This window comes from Monosiga brevicollis, genomic scaffold (assembly GCF_000002865.3).
Source record: "Monosiga brevicollis MX1 MONBRscaffold_41 genomic scaffold, whole genome shotgun sequence".
Lineage (NCBI taxonomy): Eukaryota > Choanoflagellata > Craspedida > Salpingoecidae > Monosiga > Monosiga brevicollis.
This window is the reverse complement of record NW_001865078.1, coordinates 5,035-32,755: the sequence shown is the minus strand read 5'-3', so window position 1 is coordinate 32,755 and position 27,721 is coordinate 5,035. Positions and strand designations below refer to the sequence as shown.

General features: G+C 54.4%; 5 protein-coding genes across 5 annotated transcripts; 4 read left to right on the top strand and 1 right to left on the bottom strand.

Annotated features, from left to right (window-relative positions):
• Positions 1-263: 263 nt before the first annotated feature.
• MONBRDRAFT_34568 (uncharacterized protein) lies at positions 264-4,780 on the top strand (the record flags this gene model as incomplete). Its single annotated transcript, XM_001750437.1, has 21 exons — positions 264-440; positions 574-645; positions 755-804; positions 911-1,004; positions 1,109-1,200; positions 1,285-1,655; positions 1,787-1,883; positions 1,964-2,005; positions 2,135-2,159; positions 2,258-2,340; positions 2,446-2,540; positions 2,683-2,732; positions 2,827-2,895; positions 2,984-3,196; positions 3,302-3,493; positions 3,596-3,793; positions 3,900-3,964; positions 4,051-4,244; positions 4,336-4,398; positions 4,471-4,619; positions 4,703-4,780. The coding sequence occupies 21 exons, from the start codon at positions 264-266 to the stop codon at positions 4,778-4,780; spliced, it is 2,469 nt and encodes an 822-aa protein (XP_001750489.1).
• Positions 4,781-5,647: 867 nt separating this feature from the next.
• On the top strand, positions 5,648-8,399 carry MONBRDRAFT_29954 (uncharacterized protein; the record flags this gene model as incomplete). Its single annotated transcript, XM_001750436.1, has 4 exons — positions 5,648-5,937; positions 6,281-6,425; positions 6,541-7,257; positions 7,362-8,399. The coding sequence occupies 4 exons, from the start codon at positions 5,648-5,650 to the stop codon at positions 8,397-8,399; spliced, it is 2,190 nt and encodes a 729-aa protein (XP_001750488.1).
• A 487-nt stretch (positions 8,400-8,886) lies between these two features.
• Positions 8,887-12,089, top strand: MONBRDRAFT_12543 (uncharacterized protein; the record flags this gene model as incomplete). Its single annotated transcript, XM_001750435.1, has 4 exons — positions 8,887-9,688; positions 9,768-10,964; positions 11,046-11,423; positions 11,497-12,089. The coding sequence occupies 4 exons, from the start codon at positions 8,887-8,889 to the stop codon at positions 12,087-12,089; spliced, it is 2,970 nt and encodes a 989-aa protein (XP_001750487.1).
• Positions 12,090-13,496: 1,407 nt separating this feature from the next.
• On the bottom strand, positions 13,497-16,144 carry MONBRDRAFT_12542 (uncharacterized protein; the record flags this gene model as incomplete). The annotated part of the gene is made up of 4 exons (XM_001750403.1): positions 13,497-13,546; positions 13,618-15,135; positions 15,218-15,962; positions 16,082-16,144. 4 exons carry the CDS (start codon positions 16,142-16,144, stop codon positions 13,497-13,499), a joined length of 2,376 nt encoding a protein of 791 aa, XP_001750455.1.
• A 701-nt stretch (positions 16,145-16,845) lies between these two features.
• Positions 16,846-27,609, top strand: MONBRDRAFT_12541 (uncharacterized protein; the record flags this gene model as incomplete). Its single annotated transcript, XM_001750434.1, has 5 exons — positions 16,846-18,318; positions 18,712-18,784; positions 21,891-23,822; positions 24,053-25,788; positions 25,894-27,609. The coding sequence occupies 5 exons, from the start codon at positions 16,846-16,848 to the stop codon at positions 27,607-27,609; spliced, it is 6,930 nt and encodes a 2,309-aa protein (XP_001750486.1).
• Between the last annotated feature and the right edge of the window lie 112 nt (positions 27,610-27,721).

Here is a 27,721-nt window from a genome sequence, read left to right as displayed (position 1 = left end):
CCCTCTCGTGTCCAAAGCCTGCGCTCCGTGTTTTTTTTGCTCACCGCGCAATCATTCTTATTATCGGTCTCACTTCTTGAACGACGGGCCCGGACTCGGTTGATGATAGGTGTGGCGTGCGACCTTTTGCCCAGACGGCTTGACGTCCTCTTCCACCTTGGCTCGATTGGCAATGCTGCTTTGGACCGCCAGAAAACCCTACTCCGCCAGTCGCTCGATGCAACTAGCATCGCACTCTTGAATCCTCCCCACACCGCTTCAACATGGCGAGTGACCCAACCACTCCGTGCGCCGATGCCTTGGCGGACGACGCCAGTGGGGCCCAACCATATCCTCTCTTTGCACCCGCCAATGCCGAGTCATCGGCAACCCCTCTGGAAGATCCTAGCGCAAGCGGACATGACATTGGGCCGAGCCTGCGCCGGCTGATTGACAGCGAGGTTCGGCCCTTGCTGCTCATGCTCGCTTCTCCTCATACCCCCCCTTTTCTTTTGCCTGGCTTCTTTCTTCCCCCGTCTCAGCTCTCCGTTGACTCACTCCCACCCCGGTTTTGATACTTTGTCATCTTGATAGGTGTTTACCATGGTGATGGCACTCCAATATCTCTGCTCCGAGCCCAAGGCTACCCTGTACATTGCCCAACGGGTGCGCTTCCTGTCGGAGAGTCGTGAATTACCAATGCGGCTTGCATAGCGTCTTTGTTGCCTGTCTCACTGGTCCTCATGTATCTTTGGCCTCGACGTGTCAAACATAGCTACAACGGTTTCCCATTGCCGAATGCGAGTTCTTCTTGCCACAAATTATGTTCGTAAATCGCAGACTCTTGGTGCCGCTGTCCCCACGGCACGCTGCCTGCGCTGTTGTGGCTTTCCCTCACACTCACTTGCCATGATTACTACGTGCGCCGCAGCTCGGTCTACATGACAGACCCTGAAATGTATCGTGGCCTCAAAAAGGGCTTTCTAATGCCCATGTGTGCCTCTCACATGCATCTAGCCTACATGGTGAGGCATACTGCAATACCCCTTGCCCATCTTCATTCTTTCATTGATCTTCCCTTTTCCGCCTTGACGCGCGACCTTGCTCATATCCTCATTTCGTTGAACAGGCCTTGGTGCACCTGCGCATCGCGCTCGTCTCCTCTCCCATCTCGAGTCCGCGTCACTTTGCCATTGCTCAACTCATCAACGATATTAAACGGTTCGCACGACGCCCTGACTTGGACCTCGCCACTCTTTTGACGTATCCTCACCCAAACTGTCGCAAACTGTCTGGCCTATGCAGCGTCAAGCTGAGCGTCACGGCGCCATCAATGTCCGCGGCCGAAGCCATTCACGAAGTGGACGAGCAGGGTATCCACACGGCCCGAGCTAGTGGGATAACGGAGGACGCCGGCTTGTCGCTGTCTGCTCTTCGTCTGGGCACTGACAGCGATGATGACCTCGACGAAGGCACCCCGCCTCAGGTCCTCCCGCCCCACCAGCCTCATGCCCCCCCGGCACCAGCAAGCAACAGCACTCCAGGGACCCCGCGGAAACGTGGACACCAGCGCAGCAAAAGTGACGTCGTCTCCGTCCGCACCCCTGCCCGACCGGCGAGCGCAGCCAGCGTCCGTCGCATGGCTGATACCGCTGGGGTTGGCCGCTCTCTTGCCGGTTTGTCTTTGCACGTTGTACCAGATGCGAGTGTTTTTTTGCTGCGCTCCGAATGTTGCGACGCTCTTTGACGCGTAGCCTCTGGCTGTGTCCGTTGTCTGTCCCCTCCTCCCTTCCTCTCTTCCGGTCAGATGCACCCAATGCTTCGAGCTCCAAGTTGTCTGATTGGCTCATTCGGACCGAATCGTCTCTTGAAGGCCAAGTGCATCGTTTTGAATGGCTCCATGGGTATGCGCCACATCCACCTGTCTTCTTGCCAAAGGCCTTGCGCACCCATCTCTCATCCTGCTCGTGTGTACTGCTTACAGGTCACACTCCAGCTTAGACTCTGGCCACGCCTTTGATCCACGGTAGGTTTTTGTGCCCTTTATTTTGGCGATGGCGTCATGCATCTGTATGTCACCCTACAAAGTAGCCAGTTGCTAGTATTTACTCACCCTTGCTTCCTCCCGGGCCTCCCGACCATGTCATGTCATTAGTGGTGGCTCGGGAACCCTGCGCCACGTGAGTGCTCTTGGTGGTGTCGGTGCCTTGCGCCGACCATCTGGTGTGGACATACTCGCGCGCTAATGTAACTTCTTGTTTCCGTGAATCGTGTTTAGGCGAACTGGGATGTTGAGGATGCTTTGCATGCACAGGAAGCATTCATCAATACTCTTATTGCTATTGGCGACGACCTTCGCCGGTGGGTTTGTTTGTTGTTGTTTTTTCTGTCTTGCGCTTGGTTTGGGCACTGATCTGTGAGCACGCATCAAGCATCGCTGACTTGAGTGCTGTGCTCTGTCTGTAGCTTCCCAACAAAAGATGCCCGTCGTGTGCAATTACAGGCCTTGCTACGCAAACTAAATCTGAATCTTCCCGCGCGTGTCTATCTGCCCATGTTTGGTAAGTTTGATCATCTTGCTGTACCTCACGCTCGCATGCCGCGGTCGTGACTTTCGAAAGTGCGTTGCCTTTTTTTTCTTTTTTCTTTTTTCTTTTTTGCTTCTCTCATTTTCTTGTTTGGATCATCCGACTATGGTTGTAGGACTGGATCCGCATCCAGAAGACGCTGCCGGCATTGCACGCCATCACTTTGTATGTCATTGGGTAGCTTGTCTGTGCGCTCCGCACCCCAGTTGGTTCATCTTGGTCTGCGGTTGACCTGCGTCTGCGTTGCTGGCCGTGACAGGTGGCTCGTATCCCTCCCGAGGAGGCACTCATTCTCAACAGCAAAGATAAAGCCCCGTATATGATCCAGGTAAGCGACAAGGTTGTGTCCACATACTTGATGTCACTTTTGTATTTCCTCTGACCCCATCTGCCACGCTTGCTGCCATGCTATTTAGGTTGAAGTTCTTGACTGCGATGACTTTTTGTCATCGCACGTTCCAAGCAAGCTGACGCCCAAGAACCGACTCGGCCACATTCGGTCCTACTCCGAGGGTGGCGGGCTAGATGATCAATTGTGTCCTCAGTCCGACTCGGATTCGGGCAGCGTTGGTTCTGTTATTGACATTCGTCGTCGTCTTTCCAATGCCGCCAACACATCCGATCAAGTGGTGCGCATAGCGCCGCCCTCCGATTCCCTCTCGCAGCGTTGCTGGGTGTCCATCACATGCTCACCACGCGCGCATCTGCATCTCGAAACGTCGTGTGCCGTTTAGTTTGCCTCGCAGTCGCGGGACCCGTCGGCTCTGCGCGCCAAGGAATCATGGGTGGAGAAGGAAAAGCGTGTGCGCCGTCTGTCTCCTTACGGCCACCTCCCGACCTGGCATCTCATGCCTGTTATTGTGAAAACGGGCGATGACCTTCGTCAAGAGCTCCTTGCCATGCAGCTCCTGCGCCTCTTCCAAGACGTGCGTGGATCATGCATGCGTTCCCAGGCGACTGTCTGCACGTGCTCTGCCTTGCTCGATTCCGTGGAGACCATTGACCGTGTTGGATCGCATGTCACTTAGGTCTTTCAACGAGAGCGCCTCAAGCTTTGGCTTCGACCGCTCAACGTCATGGTGCTAACCGACTCGGCCGGGCTTATCGAGGTCATTGGCTCGGCTGTGTCGCTGCATCAGACCAAGAAGCGCTCTGGCGACTCTTTGTTGACGTACTTTCATCAACAATTTGGTGATGGAACGAGTGAATCTTTTATGAATGCGCAGGTCTGTTGCTCAAAGGCGATTCTCCGACTTTATTTTTTCTCCCTTTTCAAACTGATGCTTCCCTTTTTTTTTCTTCTTCTTTTTTCTTCTTCCTTTTACCTTTTAGGAGAGCTTTGTGGAGTCGCTGGCTGCGTATTCTCTCTTTACACACTTTGCCCAAGTCAAGGACCGGTGCGAGTCATCAGTCGCTCCGAGTGCTCGCGTGTCGTTTGGAATGTGAAATCTCACGGGCACGATTTTTCACCGGACGGTTATAGGCACAATGGCAACATCATGATTGACAGTGCGGGTCGCATCCTGCACATTGACTACGGATTCTTCTACAGCAACAGCCCGGGGCGCAACATGGGCTTTGAAACGGCGCCCTTCAAGTTTCTCAGCGATTTTGTTGAAGTCATGGGTGGACTCGAGTCTGATATGTTCCGCTACTTTAGCATGCTCATGTTCAAAGGTCGGTGTTGTTGTCGATGTTGATGGGGATGTTTGCTTGTGCTTCCAAAGTGCACGGTGGGCCATTCTCATCACGCTCGCAACGCATGCAGGGTTTTTGGCGCTTCGAAAGCATCATCACGACCTTGTCACCTTTATGAAGGTGTCTGCCAAAGGTGTGTCAACGCCTTTGATTTTTTTTTTTTTTCTCTTTCTTTTTTCCCTTTTTTTTTTTTTTTTTTTGACAGGGAAACAAGGTTGGGCCTCTCATTCAGTTGGCTTTGGTGTAGATTCGACGCTTCCCTGCTTTTATGGGGGTGACGAAGCACACCGGGCCTTTGAAGAACGATTCCAATGGGGTCTGTCGGACGAAGCTTTAATGGACTATGTGCAACAGGTGCGAGCCCCGCCTACAAAATTTCAAGGCCGGCACTGACTTTTTTTTTCGCAACTCATCGCCTTGTCTCGTGCCTTTTGTAGCTCATTCGGCTGTCGCTCGACAACGCCCGGACGCGCATGTACGACAATTTCCAATACTACACCAACGGCATCATGTGAGCCAAGACTCGGTGAAGCACGATGGCGTTGTCTTTTGTGATTGTCGTTTCTTGTGATGATTATCCGGTGCTGATGGCGTGATTTCCATGCCTTGGGAGTTTGAGGTGCTGACTGGCATATTAATCGAAACTTGCAAAAAAAGGCAGCTCGACCCATCCTGTCGATGTTTGATGACATTTTGTGTCTGTAATACAATGTCATGTCCACTTTGATTGCGTCAGGGTCATTCCTTTTTGGTTTGGGGACTTTTCTGACAGAAATGGTGGGATTTACGGGATGATAGCTTTATTTACATGTTAGTGTGGGTGGGTTGGTTGGTTGGTGGGTTGCGTGCGTGGTTGATTGGTTGGTTTTGCCGTCTGTAACGGTTTGTTTGTTTTTGGAAGATTGGTTGTTTGGGGGACGGCAAGACGACCAATCTGAACTGCCTGCTTGCATGCAGATTTACGAGCGCACCGCAAAAGCGTGCAAGAGAAAAGAGCCAAAGAGTCACCACGCGGAGGTCTACACTCGGACCACACACACCAACATGATCACCATCCACATCCACCTTCATGTTACGCTCCCCAACATGGCAGAAAAACAACCGTCAAACAGCGAGACTGTGAGTCGCACTGCGGACTCGTGGCTTCAAGATAATGAATCGACCACACTAGCGCACGCATATCAAGACACAAGACACACACACACACACACACACACACCAAAATCACCAGCCATCAAGTCACATCACGCCACACACGTCAAGCACATGCTCCTCTGCATTTTTTTCTTGAAACACGAGTGTGTGTGAAGAGGAGTCAACTGCCAACAAGATCACACCGCATATGAGGGAGCTGATGCAGATGCCCTGCGTCGCCTTGAAACATGAGTGTGCGGAGGGGGCTCGGGCGGCTGCTGCCCTCTGTGAGCCTGATCGTGATTTGTTCTTGGTATTCCGGGGGACTGTGTGACGGCGCCCCCGTGAATGAAAAGCCTCGCGGGGCCGAGCCCCTTGCCGCTGACCTGGACCGTCTGCGCACCCAGCTGCGCGAGTCGCTTCAGCTGCCAGATCAAAAGCGGTCCAAGTTGACCGATGAGGCCCATGCCTATCTCGCCATGCTGGATGACAACTGCACCTTTACAAACATTGATTACAGCGACCAATCGCGCAACGTGTACGTTGAGTGTGTGCGATGCCTTGCCCTCCCATCTCGGCTCAGACGCGCCTTTTAATTCACAGACCTGATCACAGGTGGTCACCGGGCTCTCACATGAAGCAGGTGCAGCTCCTGACTGCATTGTACGCTACTCCGGGTTCAGTCGACTATCAAAGCCCCTCGCTGCTCGCCGCCGTGACGTGTGCCACTCGTCAATGGCTTAAAATGGACCTCATATGCCCAAACTGGTAACGATGCGGGGAGGTTGATTGGGAGGGGGGGATGGATGCGTGCTTGATGGCAACGCCTTGGTTTGGCTTTTGTACCGCAATTATTCAGCTCTGGCTCGCTGAACGCGTAGGTGGTGGAACCAAATTGCCGTTCCACAGGCCATGGCAGGGACCTTGTATCTGCTTGGGCCAGATCTAATGCGGGCCCAAAATCTCGAGGATGGCATGGCCATTCTTCTCCGAGCTAAATGGTGGAGAGCCACAGGTGCCAACCTGGTGAGGTGATCTGGCTGTGGCTTCTCCTTTTTACCGGCCCCGTCTTGATTCATCTGCCGGGCCTCAGTCTTGTTTTACAGCACCCTCATCTGCGCATCCCGCACCCTGTCCGCAGATCTGGGAGGCCTATGTTCAAATTTTGCACGATGCCATAGTGGGCAACGTGACTAGTATCGCCCATGCGTATCAAGGCATCTATGCTGAGACGGGCCGAGTCAAAAGCCGCCAAGACGGCGTCCAATACGACTCATCCTTTCATCAGCACGATGGACAGCACCTCACAGGCAGTTACGGGTTCAACTACACAACCTTTTTGCTCGACATGGTTTATCAAGCGAGAGATACCAGCTTTTACATTCCCCCCACGCAAATGAGCGATTTTGTCAGCTTGATCGTGGACGCACAGGCCTGGATGACAGTCGGCTCGGAGGAAGTGTGGGATATTGCGGTAACAGGCCGTGTTATCACTCGCCCACCTGGCACAGACCGCCCGATGTTTGACATCAACCAGCTCGCGAGTCTCAAATCCCCACGCCGGCCCGAAATTCTCGACTTTGCTCGCCGTTTGGCTCGAAACGGCTCACAAACACCACTTGTAGGACACCGCCATTTCTTCAACAGCGACTACGCCATCATGCGTGGAGAAAATTTCCAATACAGTATTCACATGTTCTCTGCGCGCACAGCCAACGCCATGTGTGTCAACACCGAGAGCAAGCGAAGCCAATTTACGGCCAGTGGCATGGTAGCACGCTACTATACTGGCGACGAGTACGAGAGCGTCTTTCCCACGTGGAACTGGCAACAACTCCCAGGGACCCTGCTCGATCAGGTTTGTCCACTCAGCGCCTCGGCATGCTGTCTCGTCATGACTTGGCTGACCTTGAATGCTTTTTTTTTTCTTGCTTCAATGGCTTGATCGACTGCTTGCCATAGCAAGATGAGGCGCCCAACTGCAGCACGACGCTCATGTCCGCCCATACCTCTGAAGTTGGCGGCGTTAGCAACGGGGTGCTGGGGGCCGCCTTCATGACGCAGCGTGCACGACGTCCCCTGAAATGTGTTCGAAGCTGGGCCATGTATCCCGACGCCTTGTTTGCTACAGCCCACCGCATCTCTGTACCCGATAAGGTGCCGGTCGTTTTCACACTCGAAGACGCGCGGGCTCGTAGCACAGTGACGGTGGCCTTGAAAAATGGCGACCAGCTCGAGATTGCCTCACATCGTCCCATTCGGCTTGCCGCTGACACTGTGGCATGGATTCACCACGATAAAACCCTCTATGCTTTGAGCAGCAAGTTTGGCCCTGTTGATGGCACCTTGGAAATTTTTCGAGGCTGGGCAAACGGCAGTTGGCTGGATATTGGCACGGATCCTCGGCCGGAGACTGTGGACCGCTTCTTCCTCAAATGGGTGTTTCCCAAGCCCGCACCGTCTTCTGCGGGGTATCTAATGATACCAAGCGTGCCTCTTGTGTCTGCTCCCGTGGTCCTGTCTAATTTGACGAAGAGTATATCGACGGTGCAGACTGAGGAAGGCGTTGTTTTTTCCCGCAACAACATCCACACGGCCATCTTTTCCAGCGGCGGCCGCCATCGGTTTGCTGAACGGCACCTTGGCTGCAATGCGAGTTGTGCCGTGGTCATTGACACGAGCAAGAGCTCTTTCATCCTGACAATAACGGCAAGCTCTCCCACAACAACGCAGCTGGCCGTCGAGATCCCATTCAACGTTTTATCCTGCGAAAATTGCGTGCTGCTGAAAGATGGAAAATGCGTATTTACCACTCTATCGGCCGAGATGATGGGCCAAAGCGTAGTCGCCACATGCCGTCGCCTCTACACGTGGTATATGGGCTTATACATTGTCTCCGGGACATTGACTGTCCTGATGTTTGGAGTCTTTTTGTATTACACCGTCATGAAACGGTGCTCGTCGAGCTGTACCAACCGACTCAAGCCTCGCATCAACTAGCTTTTAATTGACTTATACTTTCTGTCCGAGCCGTCATCCCTCGCTCAAGTCGGTGTGTATATGACCTCTGATGAATGGCTCGACATCAAACGCGTGGCACCGGCTGTTACGTTCCGCACGAAGGAAAAAGCTCCTTTGAAGAAAAGTTCTCATGAGAAAAGTTCTTATAAGAATCACCTTAAGAACCGTCTCATTTGAGAAGAAATGTTGAAAAATATACTACGTGTAAGTCTTTTTAGTTGGCACGAAGAACAGGAGAAAGAGAAGAAGTTTAAAACGTTTTGTAAGAAGAGGTTATTTTTGTCCAACTTTGTCTTCTCGAAAGCAGTTTTGTCGCTTTTGAGAAGAAGTACAACCATGTCTGTTCCTTGATCTACTCGACCTTCCTTGACGGCGGGTAGTTTCGTACACCGATCACCCGAGTCAAGTCAAGGTCGCGCGGCGTGCGAGAACACCCCAAGGGCCTTTATCAAGTCTGACCAAAGCCATGGCAGTGGACCCCGTCACCACCCTTTGGTGCCTGAAGCAGTCCACGTTCAAACGTGAGGGGCTGCCAGACAAGAACTCACCGCAAGCCCGAGATATCTGCTCCTTGATCAAGCCCCAGCTGTCGGACGCCACCGGCATGAGCGATCTTCGGAGACGCCTGCGTGAATTTTATGAGCTCAGCTACACCATCGCCTTCCGGCCGTTACAGCTGGCACTAAGGCAGTACCGTCAGCTGCTCCCTCCGTTGCCTGCCCCATTACGGAAGCGGCGATCAGAGGGGCATCAGCTGCATCGATTCAAGGCGCTGACAGAGGCTCAACAGGATGCGAATGAGCTGCGGCAGAAGCTCAAACATCACGCCACGCACGGTGGCCTTCTCAAGCCTAAAGGAGGAGTCAGACTGATCGCAAAACACTCTCTTGTTGCAGAGCCTGGACAGAAGTCCGTGCTCGAGGTTCAAGTGCACAACGAGCGCCCCAAGGAGCGTCTGCTTCATGTCTGGGATATTATTAGCAAGCCACGCCACGTGAGCCTGTGGGACGAGAAAATGGGAATTGACAAAGTTCCAGTCCCTGCCAATGGCACTGTGAACCTGCGCATCTCCTACCACCCACCCCAGCAGGAGCACGTTGTTTGTCTACTGGTACTCAGCTTTGGCGGATTTCACCTGGGGCATGTGCTCGAGCTCAAAGCTGAGTCAGCCTTGCTAAAACAGCTGCGAGCCGAGAATGAGCCTCGAGTGCGGCGCCGACAGCTTAAGATCCGAGGTCCAGTCCACACAAATGGAATCCGACCTTCTGGTAAGCCTTGCCCCACAGTTGGTTGCTCCCTCCCATGCTTTCTGTGCCGCTCCTAACAACTTGCTCCCACATACAATAGGCGATCTTCCGAAGTACACAACCCCCTTGCCCAAATTCGAGAACGCCACGCCGGTGTCTGAGCTTGCCAAGAAACTGCCAGAACAGCCTGAGCCGCTCACGCCTAGCACTTATGCTAAGCGGCTTGCCTTGTTGTGGCATCTCGAGGAGCATCAAATGAACCTTGACCTTGACAGATACAGCATGGAAAACGCTCCCCTGACCATCAGCGGACGATTTTTGGCTCTTGTCGTCCCTGGTCTCGCTGAGCGCCGACCCTCGGTGCTCAAAGGTGATGCCATTATCATTCAGAACGCGTCGGGCGAGTCCCACCGTGGATATGTGCACCACGTGCGCCAGTGCGAGGTGTTGATCAAGTTTCACGAAACGGTGCACGCCCAGCACATTGATCGTATGCCGTACAATGTCAGGTTCACGTTGAAGCGGACCGGTCTGCAGCGTCGGCATCGCGCTCTGCGCGACATTTCTTCGTCCCCTTTGCTGCCGCTTGTTATTCCCACACATCCTCTCTTCCCGAAGAAGGCGTCAGCGTCACAGCCACGACAGCTCCAGTGGCGAAGTCCAAACCTCAACAACGAGCAGCAGCAGGCTGTGCAGGCCGTGATTCAGCTGCCCCCACAATCACCACCGTACATTATTTTTGGGCCCCCAGGAACAGGGAAGACCATGACGCTCGTCGAAGCAGTTTATCAGGCAAGTGTGCAGACGTGCAATGTTAACATTTGCAACAAACACGAGCCCTTTGCTCATGCTCATTGCGCTTCTCTTCCACAGGTGTTTGCCTCGAAACAGGGGTCTCGAGTGCTCGTCTGTGCCCCAAGCAACGACGCCACTGACGTACTTCTGGCCCGAATTACCCGCGCTGTATCCGGCCTGCTGCCTCAAAGCGCCATTCTTCGAGCAAACGCGGCCTTTCGTCAGCGCAGTGGGGCCGACCGCGAGGAGGTTGCCAAGTACAGCTGCTATGACGAAGAGGCCAATGTGTACAAGCTGCCGGACAATATGTCGCACGTGCGCCTTGTGTTCTCCACCCTGGCGTTTGCCGCTACCGTGACCGACGTTCAGAACGGATTCAAAGGTGTTGATTATGTTTTTATCGACGAGGCCGGCCATGCCGACGAGTGTGAAACCCTGCTGCCGTTGATCGGCGGCGTGGGGGCCTGGTCCGAGTCGGTCGGCACCCGAATCGTGCTTGCTGGTAAGCTGTTGCTTGTTGGATATTGCTGTGCGTGCTCTCGAGCATCTTAAGTTGGTGCTGTGCCGTCTTGTTCTATTGTAGGTGACCCTTGTCAGCTGGGACCCATCATTCGCAGCTCTGTGGCGGTCAAACATGGTCTGGGCGAGTCCATGCTCGAGCGCCTGATGTCCCAAGCTCCTTATGCTCGCCAGCTCGATGCGCCTACTGGGACTGCCCCCACGTTCAATCGTGCCTACGTGACCAAGCTCATCAAGAACTACCGCTCGCACCCAAAGCTGCTCGCAGTGCCCTCGCGCCTGTTCTACGACGACGAGCTGGAGGCTTGCGCCGATGTTGATGAGCGCAACTCGCTGCTCACCTGGGACCAGTTGCCCAACGCCAAAGTACCCCTGGTGTTTCATGGGGTGCAAGGAAAGCACGAGCAGGAGGGAGACTCACCGTCGTTCTTCAATCTGGAAGGTACGAGCAGCCACACACCCGCCCTTGTTCAACCATGTGCCTCTCACCTTGCATCCTGTGTTGGCTTTGGTAGAGCTGGTGCAGGTGTGCCAGTACGTCGAGGACTTGCTGGACCACCGCCCGGCGGGCCTGAGGCCATCCGACATTGGTGTCATTGCACCCTACACCAAGCAGTGCCAGCGTTTGCGGCGGCTCTTTGAGCGCAAAGGGTGGGACCGCATCAAGGTGGGCACCGTCGAGGCCTTTCAGGGCGACGAGCGCCGCGTCATCATCGTGTCAACCGTGCGCAGTGTTCAACCAACGCAACTCGACACGGTGGACCTGGCCGCTTTCTTGCGTTTTGACGTGGAACACAGTCTGGGCTTTCTGCGCAACCCGAAGCGCTTCAATGTGACAGTCACTCGCCCCAAGGCTTTGCTTGTGGTGGTGGGTAACCCATTTGTACTTCGATGCGACCCGTGCTGGAAGCAGCTGATTGACTTTGCCCGGGAGCAAGGTTGCTATGCGGGCACAGAGTATGTCGGGCAAGCTGCCCAAACCGAGCAATTCGCCGAGGCCATGCGCAGTGTTGGTCTCGACCGAGAGGTGGACGGCTCAGACGACGACGACGACGACGACATGGATGAAGCCGCTGCAGCCGATTTGCCATGGCAACGGGAGCACTGATGACCTCCTAGCGCACGAACGTGCATGACACGTCACCCATTTCAAGCCTGAGAACTGAGTATGCTGATAGTTGTGATCACGCTGGAGAACGTGTGGCTCGAGTTACGTTGTTATTCCGAGAAATACTCATCTGCCGTGACCATCTTCTCGGATTTAACTACTACAATTGATGCTGTCATTATCCATGCATGTACATGTATGTGCTTGATGTTGTCATTACTGGATACAGTCCATACAGGGACGAGACAAGGAAACAGCCCAGGCAACGAAGGAAAATACAAGAACAGGTCATGCCAGACTTCATGACGTGTGGAAGCCAGTTTTCAAAAAGCAGGGCATCTGCTGAAGTAAGCCGGGGTTGCGGCAAACAGTGCCGATCCTTGTCAAAACAAGTATAGACAATTAGCATACACACTTGTTTGACAGTCGTCTTGATATCATTTGAACATTGGGTGGCAAGCACGGACGCACTCAGGCCATGTCTTGCACAACGTCAGCTCAGCTCGTCCAAAGGCAGATACAGACAGCTCGTTTGAATTAGCGTAGTTTTGGATGTACTGACGCATCGCCGGCTTTATGCCACCTGTTATCACAAGATAGTCGACGGTCTGGGAAAGCTCACCAGCGTTGACGCCTACTTGAAAATCTATGTACGGTGTTGTTTGACTTTGCGTCATTCCAATATGCGGTGTGTTTGTGAGAGACTGATGGCTCACTTTTGCTGCTCGGGGAGTCCAATCCTGCTTGACCAGCGTGGGTGGCCTTGGAAGCATTGCCAATTACCAATTGACACAAACTCAAACCACTCGGAAAGGTTGGAGGTACAGACTGTACATCCTGTACGTTTTCACACATTTTCCACTACAGTCATCTACGTCCCCTCTATTTTTGAATGAAAAAATTCCACACGTACCGCCGATGCCCTGTGCGAGTATTTCATTATTTTGAACATAACTTGGTTGAACTCTACGATGAAGTCATGGTGCGGCAGTCATGTGAAAGGTCGTACAATGGGCTATTTTATGGTACCCAATTGGGCTGTATACCTCGAATGTTTCTCCATGTTCACGTGCGAACAAACAAAAATTAATTTTTTTTTAGTACGGAAGACTTGAAAGCTCGGCTAGATTTAACGTGCGATACTGTTGGGAACTGGGACTTGTTCAGTGCTCGCGTGTTAGCTAAATATACGAACAATCGTTTCCAGAGACCCCGCACTGTGTCTTTGTAGAAGCAGATGCGTTGAATTCTACCAGAAAAATAACAATTTTTTTCAATTTTATTGATTTACAATTGCGAACTGGTTGACAGCCGGTTTGACCAGGCGTAGGTAGGACAGTGTCTCGATACAATCGGGTAGCAGGATCGCAGGCCTGCAGGATATGTTCAAGCTCAGTGCGATCCAGCTCACTTTCGGAAAAAGGTGTGTAAACTCGAGATGTTTCCGATGATGGCTCCTGAATAGTTGATAGGCCCCTGTCAGGTAAGTCACGAATCCAAGAATCGAAAGATGGGAATTTGCCGTAACCTGGCTTGCTGTCATCTTGTGCGCGGTCGAGAGACGCATTGACATCACCACAAGCCGCTTCTGAACCATCTAGGGTTTGGGCAGGGCATGTTGTATTTGCAGTGGGGGCGTTTGAGGCTTCCGTGTGACAAATGTCCACAGTCTCTAACCTCGCACCGCTGTCCAAGGCAGCCTGAGCTGACGCAGCTGTGCTCTCCTGCATCGCTGGTGTTGTGGGTGGTGCCGAGGGCGCGGGGGCATCGGTTTTAGCAGCAGTTGGAAAAGCCGGAAGGCCCAATTTGTACTGGAGGCGCCTCAAAAGATCTGGTTTATTTCCAGTGACGGATATGCCTTCTACTCGGCATGCTGCTTGAAGGTCGCTTTTGCTGGTGCCTGGTAGGTTCAGTACTTGCTGTATTTGTTCTAGACTAGCGCAGAGAGTGGCACGGCGTTGGGCCTTGTCAACTTGACCTGCTGCGCGGTCGCTGACCTGGCGCAGACGCTGTAGTGGCTCGTCACGCACTAATAGTCCGTGAATGCCCTCCACCTTGGCCCGTTTGCTCTGGCTTCCAGCGGCAGCTTGACTCAACTTGTCAATAAAGCACTGCTGGTGTGCTGCTATGTCGATGATCTCATGTTCAAGTTTGTCAAGGCGCTTTAAATCCGGTTGAGCGGCTTGAATGTAGTCGTGTGCCCTTTGGGCCCAACGTACTAGCGTGCGCGGTGTGCTCGTGAGGTCAAGGGAGTCAGGAGGGGACGCAGACGGGGGCAGAGTCTGTGGTGTAATTGGAGGAGGAGAAGGGGCCCGGTGTATCTCATCCACGGTCTCAGGAGGTGGCTTGTTGGACATCAAATCCCAACCCCAACGCGTTCGGGTGATGCCTGCCGCCTTCCACGCTGCGATAATGCAGTCAGGATGACTGCTCTGCTCGTGAATGGCGTGATAGAGAGCGCAGCACTCTTCTGCAGCCGTTGCAGCTCGACCGGAGGTCATACCAACCAACTTGCGAATGCGATCACGAGAAACATGTTGATGCCATTGATCACTAGGGGAGAGACAATGACTTGTGTATGGTGGAATTAAAAAAAGGAAAATGTTGATCGAGCGCAAGTATGCCACAACTTCGGCCGAGATGCGCGTTCGATGGCCGTCGGAAATGAGCAACAGAGGCTCGGTATGTCCAGTAAAGGCACGAAGTCGACGACAAAATGCTAAGAATAGACGACGAGTGATCCAGCCCGTCTCATTGGCACAACTGGCAAAGTGCTGTAGCTTTGTGTCCGTCACGAGCGTTTCCGGCAGGCTGATGGGAGCGGCAATTGTGTCTTTAGAGAGTGTGGCACGCTTGTGGATGAGCAGAGGTGGCGCTAGTGCTCCACCAAGGGCGATGGCCATGACAAGAGTCACAGTTCGGTTGTAGGTCTGCCCCGCCATAGCGCCTCGATCGATGTGCCGGTCGTTGCGAGAGTAAACCCGCAATGATCCAAAACCGGCTTTTAAACCGGGCATTTCGTCCACGCACCAAATGTGGAACAAGCCTGTCATTCAAAGAATGGCCAAAGTCGCAAACGTGAGCGCTTCCACAATCAAAATGCAAACGCAAGGCTAGCGGGAACTTACGATCACCGCGAATTGTTCCGGCATGGGGTCCGGAGAGGTGCAAAAATCCAAGATCTTTTAGAGCCTTGCCAAATTCTTCAAAGTGTGCGTCACAACGCAAGCGTGTGGCGGCGGCCACTCTGCGTGAATCTTGGGCTCTTGCGCCAACAAGCCGTAATCCAAACTCATGTTCCCATGCTTCAAACCAGTGCTCGCGCAGGGGTGTGCGTTGTGAGTTTCTGCTCTGGGCGCGTGGGCCATCAAATCGAGACAAAAAGGAGAGTTCTCGTTGTGTCAGCGCGGGTATCAGGTCAGCCTCGGGCAGCTGGTTGCGTTTGGCCGTTTCCAACAAGTTACGGCGTATCTCTAGCAGGTCCCGCATAACGTTGATAACGTGTGCCCGTGTCCTGGACAAATTGTGATCCGCAAAGGTAGCAACATGCTGGGCAAGTAGCTCCCGCTCCGACGGAATTAGAATTGTTCGACCATCGTGACGCGATGCGACATGCCGTGCTCGCCCTCGAGGAGCATTCAATTCTTTTTCGGTGACTTCGTACAGCTGTGCAACCACACGGCTGCTTGGGGCGCGGCTTGACAAGCTATCATGATGTGGTAAAAGCTTTTTCAGTGTCTTTCGCGTGACGTTGCGAACCCCATGCTCTTGCAGCAGCGCGTCCAATGCATCCTCAGGCGCTTCGCCGCGATATATTTGCAATGCCAGCTGGAACAGCGCAAAGGCCTGGTCAGCGCGCATGCGCTGTTGCACCTGCGGCACATGCCAAAAAATAAAATGATGGCCAAACATGCCGCGCAGCGAACCAGACGAAGGCAAACGCCAACTCATAAAGTAGGGTCGCGAAATAAATCAACAGAGTGTCAGCTTACTTGTTGTGCTCCTGTGGCCTCCGCTAGCGCGTGCTGTACAGATCTCCGTCGTGATTGTGGCATGGTGCGCGAGGGGTTGGAAACGGCAGTCACTCTTTGTTGTCAGACGCATAACTCATTTCAAAAGCACGATTTCAATCTCAAACCAAGCCCATCACAAAGTTCAAGCAGGTTGGCGCCATTGACATCTTTCAACGCGTCCTGTAGCAGATCAGAGACCGAGATCCATCCCCTGCGCTTGAAGGTTGACCTCGGGGCACGTCTCTCCAAGACTCAACCAAAAAAAAGCTCACTCAAAAATAGAGGGGATGTAGATTTCAGTGGGTTGACTGTATATGGTGACATGTCGCATGTTTGCGTCATCCCACAGCGTGACGATACACGACTGCACTGGGCCTGCGATAACGGTCATGTCAAGGTGGTGGAAATGCTGTTGAAGCACGGTGCTGATGCTCAAGTCGAGGACGAGGTCAGTGTAGTACCACCCTCTTCCCTCCCTTGCGCCCCCCTATGATGGTGCACCTGTACCCCATGATGATGATGGTGATGCTGTGCCTGTACGTCATGCTGATGCATCATCCCATAGGATGGCTGGACACCACTGCACTGTGCCTGCGAGAACGGTCAAGTCAAGGTGGCGGAGATGCTTGGTTTTGCTGATGATGTACATGTGCTTGGGCTAGGCATTTGGTCGGGCTGGTCGCGATAAACAGGGTGGAACTGCCGAGCTGTGGCTACCAGTGAGACGTGGGCCAGCACCAGGCATGGAAAAGTTTGTCGAGGGCAATGCGTGCCGCAGCTGGGCGCTCGGCAAGTTGCTAGATCCCCGCATCGCGACATGCTTTGCTGCCGGCCAGCCGCTTTGTGATGTATGCGCAGGAACAGCACAGCGCCTGGAGCCAGCAAGAGCTGCACGCCAGCAGCGCGCTGCCCAAGCGTTGAGTGTGGCGCATGTGGAAGCAGAGCCCGAGGCGATGGCGGAGGAGGAAGATGTGTTGTCTGAGCCACCTGCAGCACGGCTCGAGGAAGAAGAATCGATCGGGCCAGGGTCCACCTTGGATGTAACTTTAGCATCGGACGTTGACACGGCAGCATCCCCAGGACCAGCTGCCGTTGCAGCGCAGTCGAGCAGAAGCACTCCACGTGCCCAAGACACGGCTGTGGTGGCGACAAATGGAGGGCCAATGACGGATGCTGCTGTGCCACGGATACAGACGAGTGCTGCTTGGATTGATGAGGCAGATACAGCATCCATGTCGGTGCCAGCTTCACCCATGGTCTCTGATGTTGATGACGAGGCGCCTTTACAGCAAGACGCGCGTGGCCCGGCGCAAACCACGATGGCAGAGGACGAGAGCACGCCACAGCCAGTCATGCAGTCAGCAGCACAGCCAACCCCCACGAAACACGCGCCAACCCCGTCGGCCTCGATCATTTGCGTGCCAGTACCATCGGCCTCGGGTTCAACCTCCTCTCCGGCGCGATCGGCTGCAAGCTCAGCCTCGGGTACACTGCGGCGTAAGCGAGTGCCGCTGGCAGCTGAAAGTACATCTACCCCTTGGTCTGACGATCATGACGACGATGGCAACGGCATTGCTACCAGCCCTGCTCCCTCAACATCCAAGCGAACGGCATCGGATGTCACGTGCACAGCTGCTGCTTCTTCAACAGCGGCGCAAGCAGCAGAGTCGCCTCTTCCCGCAGCAAAACGAGCAGCATCAAGTGGCACGCGCACCGCTACCATTGCCGCTACTGCTACCACTCGCTCTGAAGCCACGGTATCTGCTGCGGCTACGCCACCGAATCGGCACAACGTCGCGCCAATATTTCGGCCGAAATCGGGGACAAAAAAAAAATATCTGATGAACCACGCGGCGGCTGACAAGTTTATTGGCGTTCTGAAGTTGATGGATGATTACTGCATGCGATGTACCATTCGACAGGCGAAACCCGTCCTGAAGGCCGAGCATCAATGCGTATCTAATCGTGGTTGCAAGCGGTGTCACTTCGAAGGACACGAGACAAGACTTAAAAAATGTTCCGTGCGCCTCGTATACCCCGACGAAACGTGTTGCTACGCTTGTGGAATGCCAAGGATGATTCGTGGATGGGATACACGGAATCACCGTTGCAGGCAGTCTCAAGGACTGGATTCGGGCCTGAGCTGTCTCCTCCTTTATTCGGACTGTCATCCGGGGCTGCGCGACCTGGCAAAACGGATGGGCTACAACTTGAGGGTACAGACATTGAAGGATTTAAAAACGCGCGACTTGTTTGTCGAGTGGCTGTACTCGTCCGTTCCTGGTCTACCTCCAGGGGATGGGCATTGGCGTCTTGTGGAATTTGTGTTTGAAAGTGCGAGGATCCTGCTCCACAGTGCGGCGAAAGCCCAAGTCGGCCCTGACAGTTTTTGCTCAACACACACAATAAGCTCTTTTGAGAATCAGAACAGAACCGAATGTCAGAATGTCATCATCTTTTGTATCTTCAATAACTGCTGAATCGACTGCGACTTTGTACTTTGACTGGATATGATCTGCTTCAATTAATTGAAACTTTGCTTCATTAACTTCATGCCTCTCTTCCCTCCCTTTGCTTTTGGCTTCATTTTTTTTTCTCACTGACACAAGACGCGCCACGATGAAGCGGGCCATGGGCGGCGCGCGCTCCTGGTGGTGCGTTGTCGTCGTTGTGGGGCGACGGGTAAGTGCTGCCGAGGTGCAAGCGACGACAGGGATGAACGGGTGGCCAAACGACATTGCCGCGTGACCGTCATGGATGGACCATCTTGCTGATCTCGTGTTGGGCTGCCATTTGTTGTCAAGACAATTCCTCGATCTGACCCATGAAGAGCCGCAACCGCTCGTGCGCTGATGGACGCGCTAGCTAGGCCCAAGAGCCACGGAGCCTGGTCAGATCCGGCACGAAACACTCCCGCTCAAATGCAGGTGAGAAACCGATCTTAGGCCCGCTTTTGAAAATGCTATCCATGTTGCCCGCTGCCAGAGTCAAGAGCAAGAGTGATTTTTGCGATTTTTGACGCGCGAATCGCCGGGCGTTTCCGACGGTAGAGCCCCACCATTAGTACCCCCTCAAGGGAAAAAAAAAAAAAGCGCGCCTTGGCTCCTCGGCCAACACCAAATGGCAGCCGGGCCTGTGGTCACAATTTTCGGCGCACGTCAAACCAAAGCTCACCTCGCATTCTTCACGAGCTTCCGCTGCTCCCTATGGAGTCCTCGTCCAACGTTGGCCGCCCTTTGACCCGCCAGCCCCACCATTAGTATTCCCCCCTCGAAACGGCCTAAAGGTGCGCTCCTCAGCCGACACCAAATGGCAGCTGCTGTGTCACAGGGTACCCGCGGGTGGATGAGGACCTTATGATGAGGGCCGGGCACGCGAGAAAACTGCGATGTGTGTTTTTTTTCGACGTGCGCCAAAGATTGTGACCAGGGGCCCGGGCGTGTCACAGGATAGCCACAGGTGGATGATACTTCCCATTGAACACTGGAAGCGTACGATTGGCCCAGGAGCCCAGGCGCACCTTTAGGTTTTTTTTTGGCCGTTGAGGGGGGGCGCTAATGGTGGGGCTGGCGTGTCACAGGGCTGCCAACGGTGGACGAGGACTCCACAGTGAGCATTGGAAGCGTGTGAAGAATGCGAGGTGAGCTTTGTTTCTACGTGCGCCGAAAGTTGTGACCAGGGGGCCGGCTGCCATTTGGTGTTGGCCCAGGAGCCCAGGCGCACCTTTTGTTTTTTTTTTGGCCGTTGAGGGGGGCGCTAATGGTGGGGCTGGCGGGTCACAGGGCGGCCAACGATGGATCAGGACTCCACATTGAGCAGCAGAAGCGTGCGAAGAATGCGAGGTGAGCTTTGTTTCTACGTGCGCCGAAAGTTGTGACCAGGGGGCCGGCTGCCATTTGGTGTTGGCCAAGGAGCCAAGGCGCGCCTTTGGTTTTTTTTTGGCCGTTTCGAGGGGGGGACTCATACGGGGGCTGGCGGGTCACAGGGCTGTCGACGGTGGACGAGGACTACACAGTGAGTAGCGGAAGCGTGCGAAGAATGCGAGGTGAACTTTGTTTTGACGTGCGCCAAAAACTGTGACCAGGGGCCCGGCTGCCATTTCGTGTCGGCTGAGGAGCGCACCTTTTTTTTTGTTTGAGCCGTTGAGGGGGGTACTAATGGTGGGGCTGGCGGGTCACAGGGCTGCCAACGGTGGATGAGGACTCCACAGTGAGCAGCGGAAGCGTGCGAAGAACGCGAGGTGAATTTTGTTGTGACGTGCGCCGAAAATTGTGACCAGGGGCCCGGCTGCCATTTGGTATTGGTTGAGGAGCCAAGGCGCGCCTTTTTTTTTCTTTGGCCGTTTCGAGGGGGGTACTAATGGTGGGGCTGGCGTGTCACAGGGCGGCCAACGATGGATTCGGACTCCACAGTGAGCAGCGGAAGCGTGTGAAGAACGCGAGGTGAGCTTTGTTGTGACGTGCGCCGAAAATTGTGACCAGGGGCCCGGCTGCCATTTGGTGTTGGTTGAGGAGCCAAGGCGCGCCTTTTTTATGTTTTGGCCGTTTCGAGGGGGGTACTAATGGTGGGGCTGGCGTGTCACAGGGCGGCGGACGGTGGATGAGGACTTCACAGTGAGCAGCAGAAGCGTGTGAAGAACACGAGGTGAACTTTGTTGTGACGTGCGCTGAAAGTTGTGACCAAGGGCCCGGCTGCTATTTGGTGTTGAGGAGCCAAGGCGCGCTTTTTTATGTTTTGGCCGTTTCGAGGGGGGTACTAATGGTGGGGCTGGCGTGTCACAGGGCGGCGGACGGTGGATGAGGACTTCACAGTGAGCAGCAGAAGCGTGTGAAGAACACGAGGTGAACTTTGTTGTGACGTGCGCTGAAAGTTGTGACCAAGGGCCCGGCTGCTATTTGGTGTTGAGGCGCGCCGTGTGCTTTGTTTGAGCCGCTTTGAGGGGGTACTTATGGTGGGGCTTGCGTGTCACAGGATGGTTCCAGGTTACAAAGTGAGCACCGAAAGCGCATGAAGCAGATGACGTGTGCTTTGTTTTGACGTGCGCCGAAAACTGTGACCAGGGGGGCGGCTGCCATTTGGTGTTGGCGAATGACCGTCGCTCGCTCTTGTTAAATTTTTGGCTTCTTTTTGTCTTGGCAACCATCAACTTGACATGACATGTAAACCTGCGAGCTTTTGGTGCGTTGTACTGTCGGTACTCAATCGAATCATTCGGGATGTTTATTGTCATGTGGGTTCGGCGCAACCTTCCTAACGTTATGTCATCTTCTATTTGTATGACTTGGTTGAATCGCACTCAGAAAACGTGACTGTTCGAATAACCGTAGTTCCTCAAACAGACTTCCATATCGCACAGGTGTTTTCAACGACGTTTCATTGATTAACATGCATGTCAAAGAACATCCTTTTTTTTTTTTTTTTTTTTTCTCACATCGATCGTTCACAGTGGCCGTCCCTTGCACCTCCTCTTGCCCGTTCTTTTCCCACGGAATCCAACTGACACGTCCCCAAGAATCCGCATCATGGATGTTGATGTGTCTGGCACGCAAAACACTGGACAGACTGCTTGCCGCCAATGTGGCGACACCTTTCCTAATCGTGGTCTCAGAGACGAACACTGTCGCAAGGTGAGTTGGTGAGCTGATTTCATCTGTGGCTGCATCGCATTCGCTCTTATGAACATCTGCTTGCTGATAGATGCACCAGCAGAGCAGTTCTGTCACCATTTATGGTGTCAAGCACCATGTTACACGACAAGCGGATGCAAAATTTCACTGTCCTGCTCCAGGATGCGCGTCCAGTTACGATCGTGCAGCGTACCTTCGCAGTCATGCTAAGACTGCGCATAAAATGCCTGACGCTGGTGCACCGGCGCGTCTGAAGGCACGCACGCGTGTGCCAAAACGTGAAGTCAACCTCAATCGACAGCACGGCGTGGCCGGGGCACAAATGTTCATGGCCGACATTGAGTGCCTTGTAACCTCTGCATTTGCATCACTAGTTTGCACGCGATGCGGCCACGTCCTCAGTGGAAATGTTCCCTATCATCTGCTCAAGAAACATCATTTACGTTGCACCCAAGAGGACATTGATGCTGCCACAGCACTCCTGCGTCCACTGCAGCCCGAGGGGCCTTTGATGGACACTGGCGCAGGATCCATGCCTTGTACACCTGCGGAAGGCATCCCCATTCTGGACGGTGTGGGCTGCCCCCTGTGCCGAGCATGCTACACGTCAAAAAATAGCCTGCACTGCCACTTGCACACCGAGCATGTTGGTGACCCCGGTATCAATCAGCCACCTCGACGCGTCAAGCTGCAAAAGCCGTTGCGCGGTGCCGGAGCCCGCTGTATCGAGGTCATTGTCGAAGATGGCCACGATGCCTCGGCAGCCGACGTCAGCGAAAACGAGGAAGAGCTGGAGGAGCAGCAGCGGTTCAAGCAGCTGATCTCCAGCACCCAGGCCATGGCGTCAGAGGCTGAGGAGAAGCGCTGCCCGCACGGCGTTCACCAGATGCACCCGTTCTACGATAGTGTGGGCATGACGCTGATCCTGAGCGAGCTGACCCCAGAGCAAATTCTCAAGCTGGGCCACGACACCCCACCCGCACCACTCGTGTCAGGCATGCACGAGCTCTTGTGGGAGGCCCACGAACAATTGTCCCAGCACAGCCTGGCGGCTGCTTCCGTGGCGTCCTTGTTCGAAGATGAAGAGTTGCAAGTTGAGCCACAAACTTTACCCCAAGTATCTCCTGGCACGATGAGCAGATACCTAAACATTGGAGCGCGGTTGGTGCATTTTATACTGCTACTGGACGCACTGCCAGCCCCCGAGCCATCCAGCTTTTTGAGCCAGGTGCTCGCCAGTCGTGGGGAGGCCATAACTACAGCTGCTTTGGCCGTGCAAGACGCGCTGGATGCGGGACTGAGCGGGGAGGATCTTGTCGAGCCCTTGGCAGCACTGTGGCTGGCACTGGTGAATGCAGAGCTACATCTGTTTGACAACGACAAGGTGCACTTTGTCAACGTGTTTTTGTTGTGCACGGCCGTGTCCAAGGGAAGCGGTGTCTTGCAGGACATCCGGCGCTGGACCACAACGCTGGCCGGCCTGATTTACATTTTCAAGCTGTTTTTGCTCCGGTTTGGCAAGGCACAGCGATGGGCCACTGCGGGTAAACTCAGGCCTTTTCTACAGTCTGGACGGCTGGTGCATTTTCTGAGCCAGCGCATGACGGCGGCTCGCTCTGCCAGCACGGCCGATGGGCAGGTTGGAGTGGATATTGACGTGCAAACGGACGGTGACATGACGGACGAGGCGCTGCACACCATTGTTTGTCAGGGTACTGAACTCAACGTGAAAGAGATTGGGACCGCCCTGGTACAGATGCGCAACGATATGAAAGAGATTTTAGACACCCACCTCTTGCTGGGATCAGATCTGCGAGAGCGACATGCTCTCAAGTATGTCCGGCTACGGTCGAAGGAGGATCGGACCAACAGGGTCAAGAATTGGTGGGTGGGCCATGGCAGCCCAGCTGAGCGGGCCCTATTGGATCACATTGGCCAGACTCCGAGCTTGCGGCAAGAATTTATCTGCACGGAGCTTGGCCCAGAAGGAGCTGATGAAGAGCCGACCTTTCGAGAAGACCGCGTGCGGGAATGGCTTTTATTTGTGGGCAGGTTCAACCAGCTGGCGCTCACCTACACCCACATGGCTGGAGGTACGCTTGCGATCGAGCAAAGACTCTGTTTGAGAAGTTTGACATGCTACTTGTATCATTCTTACCTGTTTGCATTGGCCTGATCGCTTTCTTAGGTCTGCCACCTCAAGCAACCGTATATCAAAGGCTATCCTACAAAAATGGCGCGGGTCGGCAACGGGCCGTGTTTTTCGCTGAAAGGCAGCTCTCCATATTGACTCGTCTGGGTAAAACCCACGGGCTCTCTCTAGATAAGCAGCACACCTTCCGGTACATGGACGAGGAAGTCAGCAGGCTGATTTTCATGTATTTGCTCTTGTGCAAGCCTCTGGAGCAGATGCTAACCAGCTGGCTGGAGAAGCGGGGCGCTCTTCAAATCCCTCGCGATGGTGGGCATGGAACCTTCGACGATGATCAGGAAGAAGAGGATCTATTGGAGGACGAGCAGGATGAAGACCACATGAGCCACGACGATGGCATGACCTTGCAACGCGAGGTACAAGACGCTCAACACCACTATAACAACAGCCACTTGCTCTTCAACATTGCGCCTCTGCAGACCATGCTCAGCCCAGCCTCTATCTACGCTGCCTTTCGTCGACAAATGGCCACCTACCTGCATCAGCCTACGCTTGGAGTGGCAAAGTGGCGACACGCTGCTACCTTTTGGATGACAACATTTGTGACAAACCGGCTCTTTGCCGACCCCGCGAGCACTTTGGGTAGCCTGATGCGCACCCAGGCACAGCCCTTGGGCAACATGGCCAAAGACTTCTTTGCTACCGCAACAAGCTACCAATTGCAAGCCAAAATGTCATCACGTCTGATGCATCAGCTGGCCTCACAAAGCTGGCATGCCTTTTTGGGTCTTGACCGCAAGCGCAGCGTGGCCGAGCTCACAGCCGCCAAGGAAGCTTTGGATGTTCGCCACCCCATAAGCTGGAGCGTGTCACCAAAGCTTGAAGTAGGCGGGCGCGTCATCATGGATACGCAAGCTGAGCATGATGTAGCCTACATGACCCAACTGGCCCAGCAGGCACGCATCTCGTGGGGCCACGGCTTTAAAAGCCAAGAACAATTGGACCTGGCAGCGGCCATTGACCAGCATCGGGCCGAGGACGGCTGGCTGATTGTCGTTGCACCGTCAGGCATGGACAAGACGCTTTGTACCATGCCCAAACTGGGTTGTCACCCGCATGCCGGCACGGTGCTGTGGATTGTGCCTTTTGCGACCTCGGCAGACGATTTGTTGCGGCGTTTGCAGGCGGCTGGCCACAGTGCGCAAAGGTGGCTGGGCCCCTCGACGCCGGTAGCAGCTGGCCTGGACGTGCTTATCATCACGACTGGCAAGTTTGTTCGCACGGGGTCTGACGCCCTGCACGCACGTGCTTGCTTCCAGGGCATCCGCACTGTGGTTATGGACGAGGCGCACACGCTCATCTCTGATGCCAGCCACCGGAACATGATGGCTCAAGTCGGGGCCTGCGTGGCCTCTGGCGGATGGACCAACATAAAGCGCGTGGCTTTGACCGATACTTTATGCATGTGCGACCAAGAGCGGCTTTTTCGACAGCTGGGTCAGCAAGCAGGGGGCAAACTGTACCGCCTGGAAACAATGCATCACAATGTGGAGCTGCGTGTGCATCATGGCGACCAGCGGGCCTTCTTGTCGCACGCGCAAGGTCTTGTAGACAGACAGCGGATGACGCGTCGGGAGAATGAGGAGCGTGTGCACATGATGGTCTTTTGCGACACGGTGAGCGAGGTGAAGCTGTTGTGTGATCAGCTGCACGCACGCGGCTATGCAGCCTTGCCCTACTATGCAGACTTGGAAGAGATGGCGCAAAAGGACCATCTGGCACGGTGGCAACAGAGTGAATGCGACATCATTGTGGCCACCAGCTGTTTGAGCACGGACGTGGACCTGTTTACCGTCCGTCACGTGCTGTGGTATGGCAGTGGCCATGACGTCTATACCCTGGTAAAGGTGAGTTGTTGCCCAACCGTCCGCGGAACTGTCTCAAAAAAAACAAAAAAAAAACAAGAAAACAATTGTTCATTGAGCTAATGGTGTGCATGTAATCGGCTATAGGCATTTGGTCGGGCTGGCCGTGATGGTATGGGCGGAGCTGCCGAGCTGTGGCTGCCAGTCAGGTGCACCCCAGCACCGGGCATCGAGGCCTTTGTCGAGGGCAGTGTGTGTCGAAGGTGGACGCTTGGCAAAATGTTGGATCCCCGCGCTGTTACATGTCTTGCCACCGGCCAGGCTCTCTGTGACGTGTGCACGAACATGGCACAGGAAGTGCAGCCAAGCAGCGTCTCACAGAGTCAACGTGTCGCTCAATCGGGCGAGACTGCACTGGAACCAGTGATGGCTGATGCATTGCCACGGCCAAGTGCTGAACGACTTGATGCAGCCACCGCAGAGCTTAGGTCTGTGCCAGATTCACCCACGGTGTCAGATTCCGAGCTTCAGGCACAACGACAGGAAGAAGCTCGGGCGCAGCCAGGGCAGAGCAGTGACACTCGTCAAGCTCTAGCATCCGGCGTGACGACAGCCTCTGAAGCAGGCTCGGCCATGGGTGATGCTTTGCCAAGACCACGTGCAGCGCGGCTTGACGAAGAGGCCGCAGAACCCATCATGTCCCTGCCAGCAACACCAACGGCATCTGACTTTGAGCTTGAGTTTGATTCCCTGACAGAACTTCAAGAAGATGATGTACCATGTTCTTCCGTGCCAGGTTTGCGGGCCAAAACCACGTCAGGGGGTGAAAATGTGCCTCGGCACGCAACAGAAGCTGCAGCTTCAAACGAGGCTAAGCAGACTTCCACGGCTTTATTACCTCGTCTTGGAGCACCGCTGCAATCTCTGCCAGTACCTTCGGCCTTGCCGATGCGCTTGCCCGTGCCATCTGCTCCCGATGCCTTGTTACCACGGCCCCGAGCAAACGCGCCCTCGGCAGCGCTGCGGCTTACGCGTGTCCGGGCTCTGGCGGAACGCACAACTGCCCTAGCCTCACCCATGGAGAGCTCCCCTGACGGTGACGGCCCTGTAGATATAGACCCTGCCGCAGAGGCCGAGACCACGCAGCACCCTTGCACTTTGTTGGGCAACCAAGGGTCTGGAATATCTGGCGCAAACCCTACGCGGCCTTCTGCCAAGCGTGTGGCATCTGATACATTGCCCCCGGCTGCTTTATCATCGCGAAGCAGTGAGGCTGCGTCAATGCCACGCCTGAGATCAGACAAGCGAGCCAAGACGACGCGCTCGCGCCTGATCCACAAGGCGGCGGCTGACAAGTTTCTGGATGCGCTGAGATTGATGCATGCCTATTGCATGCCATGTACCATTCGCCAGTCTCAAGCCGTCTGGAAAGCTCAACATATCTGTCCCGAATCAGACGACACATGCACCCGGTGCCATCTCGCGGGGCACAGTGTCGATGAGTGCAACATTGATTTTGAATCTGCCACACGAGAATGTTGCGCCAGATGTGGCATGCCATCTAGGATTGGCGGCCACCCCTTGAAGCATCTGCCGGGCTGTGCACTCGATAAAGGCCTTGGACGAGTCTTGAGCTCCATCGTCCTCCTTGCCGACTGTCATCCGCGGCTGCGCCACCTGGCCAAGCGGATGGGATACGACCTTCAGCCCGGGACGCTGCAGACGCGACATTTTCGCGAAAGATTTATCGCATGGCTGTACTCGGAAGACAAGCATCTGCCGGCAGGCCACTGGCACCTTGTGGAGTTTGTGATTGAAAGCGTTGAGATTTTGATCGGGGCAGCCGCGAGGGCTGTGATATGATAACAGAGGTGACAGACTATTTGTTAGGCTTGGATAATGTTGTAATCGAAGTAAAACGATCGCTGATCAAACTATGAAAGAGATTAACATGTAAGCGAGATCCCCTTGAGCT